At 47.1% G+C, this 12181-nt stretch overlaps 1 protein-coding gene across 1 annotated transcript in view; it reads left to right on the top strand.

Annotated features, from left to right (window-relative positions):
- LIPG (lipase G, endothelial type) overlaps positions 1-12181 on the top strand; it is a 39655-nt gene that overhangs the window by 10691 nt on the left and 16783 nt on the right. The window contains exons 3-5 of the mRNA XM_032212693.1: positions 2212-2391; positions 4313-4424; positions 7877-8101. Coding sequence (XP_032068584.1) covers positions 2212-2391; positions 4313-4424; positions 7877-8101 — 517 coding nt within the window. The remainder of the gene's footprint in view (positions 1-2211; positions 2392-4312; positions 4425-7876; positions 8102-12181) is intronic.

Raw genomic sequence — 12181 nt, 5'->3', positions numbered from 1 at the left:
ATAGTTTTTTTAAAAATAAAAAAATAATGTTGTGATTTTCGGACAATTGTAAGCCACTTCTCTCACCCTTCTGTTTCACCAGCCTTTTGTTTGGGAAGTTTTGAGGGTGACAGGATGCACCTCCTGCTCATCCAAATCCAGATCTTGGATTAAGAGCCAAGATCTTCTCCCAAGATTACATTCCCCAAATGTATTAACAGCTGCATCCTTCTATTTAAAAAGTCTTTTCTGAGAGTCTATAGAGCTTCTCAGTCAACCAGGTCATGGTTGTCCCCAAAGGTGCTTTTTCAGGAGGCAACTGGACTTTTATTGTTTTTTCTTTCAAAGACATTTCGCTTCTCATCCAAGAGGCTTCTTCAGCTCTGACTGGATGGTGGGGAATGGCAGGATTTATGTTCCTTGCAGACAGCTGGTTATTTGCATCCTTTTAGAGGGTCGTTGAGGCCACTTGGAGGCTTATCTGTGTCTTTAGGGTTACCTGAGTGGTGCTCCTGGTTCCTGTAGTCTGCAATTTTTCCCTCTGGAAATCCATTCCTACTCCCACACCATTCCAAGGGTGTCCATCCCAAATTGTATAGCTAAAAGTCTGTAGAGATTCTCAGTCATCCAGGTCATGGTTGTCCCAAAGGTGCTTTTTCAGGAGGCAATTGGACTTTTGGGGTTTTTTTTTTGAAGATGTTTCACTTCTCATCCAAGAAGCTTCTTCAGCTCTGATAGGATGGTGGGGAATGGAACAGTGGTGGATTCCATTTTTTTTTATTATCGGTTCTGAGGACATGGCTTGGTGATGGTGTCATGTGACTGAGTGGAAGTGGCCAACTCAATGTCATTCAGGCCCACCCCCACAGTCACATGACACCTTCACCCCCACCAAGTCATGCTCACAGAACCCGGTAGGAAAAAAAGATGAATTTCTACCTATCTAGCTATTTTTTGCCCAGGACTGGCCTAATCTGTCAAAGGCCTCCTCTTGCATGCTGCCCGCTCTCCCTTCACCAGTCCCATTCCCGCTCCTTCAGAGGCCCTGACCCAGGGGTGAAATCCATCAGGTTCTGGACAAATAGTAGCGAAAATTTTGAGTAGTTCGGAGAACCGGCAAATGCTACCTTTGGCTGGCCCCAGAGTGGGGAGGGAATGGAGATTTTGTAGGATTCTTCCTCTGGAGTGGGGAGGGAAAGGAGATTTTGCAGTATCCTTCCCCTGGAGTGGGGAGGAAATGGAGATTTTGCAGTATCCTTCCCCTGGAATGAGACTGGAATGGGGATTTTGCAGTATCCTTCCCCTGGAGTGGGGAGGGAATGGAGGTTGTGCAGTATCCTTCCCCTGGAGTGGGAGATTGGAATGGGGATTTTGCAGTATCTTTCCCCTGGAGTGGGGAGGGAAAGGAGATTTTGCAGTATCCTTCCCCTGGAGTGGGGAGGAAATGGAGATTTTGCAGTATCCTTCCCCTGGAATGAGACTGGAATGGGGATTTTGCAGTATCCTTCCCCTGGAGTGGGGAGGGAATGGAGGTTGTGCAGTATCCTTCCCCTGGAGTGGGAGATTGGAATGGGGATTTTGCAGTATCTTTCCCCTGGAGTGGGAGGGAAAGGGGATTTTGCAGTATCCTTCCCCTGGAGTGGGGAAGAAATGGAGATTTTGCAGTATCCTTCCCTTGGAGTGGGGAAGAAAGGGAGATTTTGCAGTATCCTTCCCCTGGAGTGGGGAAGGAAAGGAGATTGTGCAGTATCCTTCCCCTGGAGTGGGAGATTGGAATGGGAATTTTGCAGTATCCTTCCCCTGGAGTGCGGAGAGAAAGGGGATTTTGCAGTATCCTTCCCCTGGAGTGGGGTGGGAATGGAGATTTTACAGAACCGGTAGTAAAAATATTTGACTTTCACCACTGCCCTGGCCCTAGCCCCACTTCCTCCCCCACGACCGCCTCTTTCTTTGGGCTTACCTTCCTCCCGCAGTGGCTTGTCCGGACTCCGGAAGGCAAGCGCTCTTTTTTGGTGCGACTGCGAGAAGCCTCCCAGGCGCCACCTCTTTGCCAGCCATTTCCCGGCAGTAGCAGCTGGCTGCAGGCCGCTGAAAACTACCGGAATTCTCGAACACGCTAAAAAAACCCACTAGCGCATTCAAGAGCTGCGGTAGTTTTCTGAAGTCTTCAAGCCCTGGTTATAATTTTCCTAGGACTAGAATGGAGCCATATCTTGATTATTTTTTCCCCAGATGGGTGGCATGTACGAAAGATGGCTGGACACCCTGGTCTCAGCTCTTCAACAACGTGAGAAGGAAGCCAACGTGGTGGTAGTGAACTGGCTGGCCCTCGCCCAACAACTCTATACCATCGCTGTCAACAACACAAGGGTGGTTGGCAAACAACTTGCAGAGCTGCTGGACTGGTTAGAGGTAAATTTTACGAGCAAACAAACATTTCCCTCCGCGCATCGCACGCGAAAGTGACGGCCCAACCTCGCATCAGGCTGATGCTTGGAAGTGCCACATTTGCTCACGCCAAGACTTACTACTTGGAGGAGCAGCAGCATGACAAAGCTGGCTGAGTGCCAAAAAGGTGAGGAGAGGAAATAATTGGGGGCTGATTACATACCGGATATCTCAGAGACACAATCTACGTGGAAATGCACCGCGGCTTCATCCTTTTACATCTGCCAATCTGGCTGAGGTCTCTTGTTCGGATCGGCTTGGTTAATCCCTAATTGCTTAATCATTCCTTAAGTTATCTGTTCCTTAATCTAGTTAGGTCCCTGCTGTCATTTGGAAATGCGAAGCTTAGGGAAACCGGGGAGTAGGAAATAGATCATTTCACAGATCTTAAATACTGGCCTCTTCTCCCTGGATCTTAGTCAAATACCGAAAAAGCCATATCCTTGCCTCTATTTTATGCGCATATTTATTTGGCTGATCTCAGTAGGCAGGCCTCGTCCCTTGCCGCCGGCAGCTGTTCCTTAATCCAAATTTGCTTTTTCTCTCTCTCTCTCTCTGTCACAGTTGATTAATCAACTTCTGTCTTTAATTAATCTGCCTCTCATTGGATAAGCCTGGTCTTCCATCCTGTTCTATGTACTTTGGCGTTTGGATTGAGGCCTTCTGTAACCGAACTATACATTTAGAATTTAATTTCCTAGCTGTTTTTTCTTGCTATTTTTACAGCTGGATTAGTTTATAATTTTCAGGGGAAGAATGCACATTTGAGTGGCAGGTGACTAAATGGGCATACACGACAGCCCTCGATCTACCACATTCAAAGTGACAGTGTGGCCCTGAAAAAAGTGACTTACGACCATTTTTCACACTTAACATCGCAGCCTCCCCATGGTTACATGACGAAAATTCAGATGCTTGGCAACCGATTCATATTTATGACGGTTGCAGAGTCCCTGGGGCGTGTGATCCCCGTTTGCGACCTTGTGACAGGCAGAGTCGATGGAGAAGCCGGATTCAATTAACAACCGTGTGACTAACTTAACCACTGCAGTGATTCGCTTAACAACCGTGGCAAGGAAGGTCGTAAAATGAGACAAAACTCACTTAGCAGCTGTCTTGGTTGTCATCATAAGTCGAGGACTACCTGTGAAATGCCCTATTCTTAGATACCCTTGATTTTTTTTTAAAAAAAAATATGTTGGTTTTCTTCTGGAAGGAAAGTTCTAGCATGAGATTTTTGTCCATTTGTTATGTAATGTGGTGCAGTCAATGGGAACAAAGTGTTGTGGCCTGCCAGTGGCCAGCGGAGCTGGCAGCAGATTCGGACAGTGAGGAGGTTGGGGAGGACCAGTCCTGGAGTCTGGGGAAGGCTCTGATGAGGTCTCTGTGTTAGAGGCAAAGATGGGGCCAGGGCCATTTCACGGTTATCAGCTGCCTTCGGAGTCAGATATCAGTGAAGCAGACAAACAGCTGGAGCTTGTTCTCAGTTTGCGCATGCACAGAGTTGCCAGACGAAGGGAACAGCTAAGGAACAAGGGTCGATGTGGGAGTAAGGCCACAAGTGGACGGTGAATGGCCCCTCCCATAGGGAATAAAAGAGGAGCGAAAGGGGAGTGGAGTTTGCAGGAGACAATTAGTCCATTCCTTCATTTTTGCCAAGTATTGCGGCATCTGAAAGATATCAGCCTGGCCACTCTCCAAGCCTGATAAAGGTCGGTAATTGTGCACTATCTTGAAAGACTGTGGGAGAGGAAAGACTATGCTGGAGAGGAATTCACTGTCAATTAAATAAAAGGGGTTTATTGGGACAAGGACTCGGCTTTGTGCTGCTGGGGAAGCCTACGTCAGAACATAAAGCTCTCATTTCTCCTCTTATTTGTTGCAGATGAAGAAGGATTTCCAACTGGAGAACGTCCATCTGATTGGCTACAGTCTTGGGGCCCATATTGCTGGCTATACTGGAAACTATGCCCGGGGCACTATCGGAAGAATTACAGGTAACCACCTGGTGGCTTTTTCTTGCTTTCCAAAAACATTGTAGAGGTTTGTCTCCTGCTTCTGCAACTGCCAGATGTCCCATTTAGTGCAAGAAGTGGTTTCGTAGCCCCAGCCTAGAGAATTAATCCAGGGTGCTCCAAATTTGGCAATTTTAAGACTCGGGGACCTCAACGTGGCTGGCTGTGGAATTCTGGGAGTTGAAGTCCACAAGAGCCAAGGTGGCGCAGTGGTTAAATGCAGCACTGCAGGCTACTGCTAGATCAGCAGTTCAGCGGTTCAAATCCCACCGGCTCAGGGTTGACTCAGCCTTCCATCCTTCCGAGGTGGGTAAAATGAGGACCCAGATTGTTGGGGGCAATATGCTGACTCTCTGTAAACCGCTTAGAGAGGGCTGAAAGCCCTATGAAGCGGTATATAAGTCTACTGCTATTGCTACTGCTATTAAAGTTGCCTGGTATAGAGTCTCCTGTTTGAGCTGGGCCTTAGACTAGAACAGGGGTCTCCAACCAGGGGTCGGATTCAAAAAATTTAGCAACTGGATCTCTGCCTGGTTGCTGGGTGGCTGTGGCCATGGTGGGCGTGGCCTACTTTGCCTCCTGCACCATGGCGGTGGGGGGTTGCCCTCCCCAGGCTCCAGAGTCTTTCTTTGAGCCTCCGGGAGGACGAAAACAGCCTCTACCGGGCTCCAGAGACCCTACGGAGGCTGGAAACGAGTCCTTTTCTGGACTTCCGGGAAATTCTGGAAAGTCTGTTTTTCACCCTCCATGAGCCTCCACCCAGCTCCTGCACTTACCTGGCATCCAAAATGGGCCGCGTGGAGACTCCTGGGAGGGAAGGGGCTGGGTAGGTGTGGCCAGCCAGTCTTTGCAACTAATGGACGAACCTGATGTAAAATTAGCATCCGATTTGCCTGAACCGGCCCGAACTGTCTGAATCCCACTCTTTGTCTCACAGACAGCCTCGCTGGCTGGGGAATTCTGGGAGTTGAAGTCCACCAGGCTTAAAGTTGCCAAGTTTGGAGACCCCTGACTTTGTCTACCCTGACTAAGTTTTGTGTGCTCCTTCAAGTAATTAATCAAAGCCATCCCACTCAAAATAGCCTTGGGTACACCGATCTCTCTAGGCTGCCTACTACGCACGCTCTTGGATGTAATTGCAGAGCTGTGTTTTGGCCAAGGCTGGGCTGTGGTTAGTGGTGGACGGGGCCAAAGTCAGAAGGGCATCTCATTTCGGTCTCTGCCTTCTCTTCTGTTTTCTGCCATGTCATCAGCTTTTGATTTCTAGTGCCCTCAAGTCCTTCATTACGCAGGAGAAAAGTTAAGAGGGAAAAAAAATCTTTTATTGGCATTAGTGGCAGATTTGCACTCCTCAATCCACCCTTAACCTTAATTGCCATGTGAAAGAAAGCATTTTTTTTTTTGGAAGGGCTCATCCGTGAAACTTTTCTTCCCAGCTCTGCGTGTACGTGTGTTTCAGTATGTACGCCTTTTATCTGTGCACACACCCAGAATCTCATTTTGCCAAGAATATTTCCCCCAAACTTTGCGTCTCATGGAGGATCTACTTTATAATTCTCTTTCCAAGCCAGACAACCTGTCACCCCAAAGCTAGGAGGGATCCCCAACCCTGCCTTTTTGTGAGACTCGGAATTGCGGAAAATATGCTGCTCTTTTGAGGTAGAAATGCATGACATTTTTTCATCAAAAGTCACCATGGGAGGCATAAAAGTTTCATAGTTCTTTTGTGAATGAAAACCTTCTTCCGTTTTTCTTTTTTTCCCCTTCGGAGGTTTCCTACATGTTAGATGCAAGTTCTATTAGATAGCAAACCAGAACTTGCCAGAAATGTAGCTTTTTTCTTGATAAACTAAGTTTATCAGTGTATTCAGGCCATGGGCTCAGTACAGCCCCAGAAAGCTAGTTTCATATTCTACGTACCAACCCACCTCCAAATTTGAAGTTAATCATGAGATCAGGGGTGGGTTCCTGCCAGTTCTAACCACTTCTATAGAAGAGGTTCCACAAATCTACAGTGCCGTTTAGAACTGGTTCCAGCTCCCTCCCCTCGCCTGTCCCCACATCATCAAGATGAAGAGCAAGAGGAGGAATTCTGGGAGTTGAAGTCCACAAGTCTTAAAGCTGTCAAGTTTGAACACCCCTGGGGTTTTTCTTTCTAAAGGTTTAGGGGTGCAAAGGTCTTGTAACTTGACAGCTTTAAGACTTGTGTGCTTCAAATGCCAGAGTTTGTGAGCCAACATTTTGGTTGTTAAGCAAGAGCGTTGTTAAGTGAGTTTCACCACATTTTACAAGTTGGCCATACCCACCCAGTGACATGCCTGGCAAGCCACTCCCACCCAGTCACATGGCTGGCAAGCCACTCCCACCCAGTCACATGGCCAGCAAGCCACTCCCACAAAGCAGGACACACCTACAGAAGAGGTTCTAAAAAATTTTGAAACCCACCACTGCATGAGATGTACCATAACATAATGGTCAAAATAGTATTAAGTTTGTCCCTGCGGCTGGTGTAAACTAACCATTCCTCTGATAAGGTACAAACCAGGTTCTTCTAGAACAGTGATGGCTAACCCTTTTGTCATTGCGTGCTGAAAGTGCAGCCATACGCATGTGACAGCGCGTGTCCCCCCACCCCATAATGTAATGTGCATGTGACACTCCCTCCGTGCCTCACTCCCCTGCGCATGTACACGTGATCCCTTCATGCTCCCCCTGGCCCCCACGCTTGCCCGCCAGTGGTAGATTCCTACTGGTTTGGACCGGTTGAGCCGAACTGGTAGTGGTTTGGCAGCCTAGGTCACTGGAAGTGGCAGCGACCCCGGCCCGCCATGTTCCTGAACTGGTTCCCCAGTTGGCGCCATTGGCGCCATCTTGTTTTTCAGTTCTGCGCATGTGCAGAACAATTTTAATTGCACTGCGCATGTGCGTAAAGCACGCACAAGAGCAATCTGGTAGTAGTGCTGGCCAGAACCCATCCCAGATGTGCAGGAAACCCCCTCCCCACCCCGTGCCCCATTTTGGGCTTAGTAGGTCTCCCTGCAGCCTCCTGGGATCAAAAATGGGCCATGGGGGGGGTGCATTCCACCTCTGCCTGCACCCCCACTCCTCTGCACATGCATGTGTGACCCCCAGGCCCCCCATGCATGCACATGCGTCACCCACATGCTGTGTACATGCGTGGCAGAGAGGGCTCTGCGTGCCACAGGTTTGGCATCACGGTTCTAGAACAAAGGTGGGGAACGATGGCCCCTTGACGACTTGTGGACTTCAACCCCTAAAATTCCTGAGCCCGCCATGAGCCAACTGGCTCAGGATTCCTGGGAGTTGAAGTCCACAAGTCATCAAGGGGCCATCGTTCTCCACCCTTGTTCTAGAAGAACGATGACCTCCAATTATGATGAAGGGCTAACCACAACATGCCTTGGATATTCCAGGCTTGGATCCAGCTGGGCCGATGTTTGAGGGAGCCGATCCCAGCAGACGTCTCTCTCCCGACGACGCTGATTTTGTGGATGTCTTGCACACGTACACGAGAGAAACGCTGGGCATCAGTATTGGGATCAAGATGCCTGTGGGTCACATCGACATTTACCCCAACGGAGGAGACATCCAGCCAGGATGCGGCCTTACTGAAATCCTGGGAACGCTCGCTTTAGGAGGTGAGTTGACTCTTCTGCTTGATCTATTATAGGAAGTTGCTTCAGAGAGTAGGAGCTTCCCAGAGGCAGGAATGCCACGTTGGACTCATTTCCAAGGGGAAATGGGGAATTTCTTCAGAGATGAACAGCGTTCCTCTGAGGAAGGGTAGTGTAACAGCTGATATCAAACAAGCGTGTTAGCAAAATAAGCCTTCTACAAATGAATACCCTGGCATGAGGGCCACTTTGGTCTAGTGGTTAAGGTATTCAGCTAGAAAGCCGGAGACTGTGAGTTCAAGTCCCACCTTAGTCATGAAAGCCAGCTGGGTGACTTTAGGCCTAGGGCACCTAGGGGTGTCAAACTCAATTTCATTGAGGGCTGCATCAGGGTAGTGTTTGACCTCAGGTGGAGTGGATGGGCGTGGCCATGTGACCTGCCGGGAGTGGCTTACCCACCACGTGACCGCGTGGCAGTCATGTGACTGGGTGGGCGTGGCCAACTTGTAAAATGTGGTGAAACTCACTTAACAATGCTCTTGCTTAGCAACCAAAATGTTGGCTCAGAAACTCTGGCATTTGAAGCACGCAAGTCTTAAAGCTGTCAAGTTACAAGACCCTCGCACCCCTAACCCTTTAGGAAAAACAAACCTCCAGGGGTGTTCAAGCTTGACAGCTTTAAGACTTTAAGGTTTAGATAGGACTCTTAGAGGCAGGCGGGGCGATTGGTGAGCCAGCCAATCAGTGAGCGGCGGGCGGGGCAAGCATGGTGCGGACTGGCGGGGGGGGGGAGGGAGCTGGAACCGGTTCTAAACAACACATTAGATTTGTGAAACCTCTTCTATAGAAGAAGTTAGAACTGGCAGGAACCCACCCCTGATACATACATACATACATACATACATACATACATACATACATACATACATACATACACACACTACCTTGAAATATTCAACAAATGGTCTCAGCTAAGACTTATGAAGACTTAGCTGCATGAGCCCAATCTAGAGGATAAATATTTTATGATCCCCCTGTCCCTAGTTGGCTTAGAGTGGAGGCCATATGATGGATTTTCTATTTTATCCTCCTAACAACCCAAGGAGGTAGCTAAGCGAAGAGATACGTATTGACTGTGTTCACACAAGATGTTTAACTCATTTTCAGGTTTTACACAATACGGGTGATTTGGTCTGGCTTAGGAGAATTGGGTTATTCCATTGTTGCATGGATTTACAGCTAAGCCTAAACCTCACACTTTTCTCGCTGTGCTTGTGCAAACTGGAAAGGAAGCTCCAGAGCATGTCAGAATTGGCATTTAACCCTAGATTCTTAAGCGAATTATATTATTGAGCTTCTGGACAATCAGGTTACCTAGGCAGAGCAGGAAAAAGTGAGCTTATCAAGGGAATGTATAGGGCCTTAAACAGCTAATTACAAACCCCATGTAGAATAGAATAGAATAACAGAATTGGAAGGGTAGGTCATCTAGTCCAACCCCCTGCTCAAGCAGGAGGTCCTACGCCATTTCTGAAAGATGGCAGAACAGTCTCTTATTGAAAGCTTCCAGTGATGAAGCTCCCACAACTTCCAAAGGCAACTTCTGTTCCATGTGTTGATTGTTCTCACTATCAGAAAGTCCCTCCTTATTTCCAGGTTGAATCTCTCCTTGTTCAGTTTCCATCCATTATTCCTTGTCTGACCTTCGGGTGCTTTGATAAATAGGTTGTCCCCCTCCCTCTCTGACAGCCCCTCAGATATTGGAACAACAAGGATTTGACAAGCATAATTGTGGTTGAACATTTTCCCAAATTCTCACATGTACCAACACTTGTTTAGTAAGTAATTCTTTGGGTACAAAGCTTACCCAATTCTAAGTACAGGTAATCCTCAACTTACAACTGATTGCTTAGTGATTATTTGAATGTATAATGGACACTCCTCACCCCACTTATTTATACCTGTTTAACAACGGCCTGGGGGGATGCAGTGGCTCAGTGGCTAAGACACCGAGCTTCTCGATCAGAAAGGTCGGCAGTTCGGCGGTTCAAATCCCTAGCACCGCGTAACGGAGTGAGCTCTCATTACTTGTCCCAGTTTCTGCCAACGTAGCAGTTCGAAAGCACGTAAAAACGCAAGTAGAAAAATAGGAACCGCCTTTGGTGGGAAGGTAACAGTGCCTTTGGCGTTGAGTGATGCTGGCCACATGACCACAGAGACGTCTTCGGACAGTGCTGGCTCTTTAGCTTTGAGACGGAGATGATCACCGCCCCCTAGAGTCGGGAATGACTAGCATGTATGTGCGAGGGGAATCTTTACCTTTACCTTTAACAGCGACCTGCGTTCACCTGACTTACATTGATTTACATTGGTTTTGCTGAGAACAAGGGTTTATTTCCGGTTTTGAGCAAAAAGCCAACCCATAGTTGAATAACGGGCTCGCTTAACGACCACTAGAAAAAGGTTAAAAAATCGGGCCTGATCTGCTTCATGACTGTCATTTACAACCATAATGGGACAGGGTCAATTGCAATTGTAACTAGAGGACTGCCTGTAAAATGTGCCACTCAGTTTAGGCTTCAGCTGATGTCTTTTAAATACTAAGCTTTAGTACCATATGAGCAGCACTGAAAGTTATATAAATGTTTCATTTGATAAAACGTACTTTATATCAGTGCAAAGACTATATGCAGCCATGTAGTCATATGAAGTGTGGCAGTATCTACACAAGATAACAGTATAACAAGAGTTGGAAGGGACTGATTGTCAAAAAGTTATACCATGTATGGGCTCTGGGAAGTCGGGGGGAGGGAAGGGAGGTGGGGATCTAGGGGGAGGGGGGGAGGGGGAAAATATAATATGTGTTAAATTTTAAAGCATGATTGCACTTGTATACTGTGGCTTTTTAACAGAACAAACTGAATATATTGGAAGGTAATAGAAGTATACCGAAGGGAGGAGCTGAGTGAAAGAAGAAGGAGGGTGGAGAGGGTGAGAGAGAGGAGGAGGAGAAGGAAGGGAGGGAATGGATTAAGAGAGGGAGTGATAGGGTTAGGGTTAGATAGAGGGGGAGGGGAAGTAGGTGTAGAGGGGTTCGGCGGGCTAAGGCGGTATATTGGGTTTGTATTGTAGGGGGCATTTTCTATAAAAGTGAGGGCTGTGTTTATTACCCAATGTTATATGCCTCGGTTATGCACAGTAAACATGTGATTGTATAGAATGAAATGGAAAATAATAGAGACAAAATAAAAGAGATTTGCAGAAAAGAGTTGGAAGGGACCTTGGAGGTCTTCTAGTCTAACCCCCTGCTCAAGCAGGACACCTTGTACCATTTCAGAGAAATGGCTGTCCAGTCACTTCTTAAAAAGTTCCAGTGATGGAGCACCAGTGGTGGGATTCAGCCAGTTTGCACCTATTCGGGAGAGCTGGTTGTTAACTTTCTAAACAGTTTAGAGAACCGGTTGTTGGAAGAAATCTCATTTTGGTTTTTTCTCACATTACAAGGCTAATCTTGTAAGGAAGGCAGGAAGGAAACATTCTGGTGTTGTTTCTAGCCTAATCTTTATTGCCCTGATTACAAAAACTGCCTCTCCGGTTAACCCTTATTACATTGTAACAGCTAAGGCGAAGCGCCCATCAATGTGACTGATGTTGAGTTGGCCATGCCCACATGGTCACATGACCACCGAGCCACGCCTACCCAGCTGGTCTTTAGGGCAGAGAACCGGTGGTTAAATTATTTGAATCCTACCACTATGGAACACCCACCATCTCTGGAGGCAAGTGGTTCCATGAAAGCCAGCTGGGTGATTAATCATTCTGTTAGTAAATTTCTCCTTAGTTCTAGGTTGGTTCTCTCCTTGATTAGTCAATAATCAAGTAAATTAGTAAATAATTAAAATAAAAGGGCAAAAATGGAGAAAAGGTTAAGGCAAAAAGTTGTCTAAGCACTTATAGTTGCAGTATCCACATTCCAGAGGGATGTCAAGTTATTTCTCCAAACGTCTTCAGTTCTCCAAGAATAGCAACAAAGACCACATTTTCTAACCTTTTATTTTCAAGAAAGGGCATCCAACTCAAAGGGAATATTTTTTTTTTAATGTG

The sequence above is a fragment of the Thamnophis elegans genome, chromosome 3, assembly GCF_009769535.1.
Source record: "Thamnophis elegans isolate rThaEle1 chromosome 3, rThaEle1.pri, whole genome shotgun sequence".
Taxonomy (NCBI): Eukaryota; Metazoa; Chordata; class Lepidosauria; order Squamata; family Colubridae; genus Thamnophis; species Thamnophis elegans.
The sequence above is the reverse complement of the archived record's forward strand: the minus strand, read 5'-3'. Positions and strand labels throughout refer to the sequence as shown.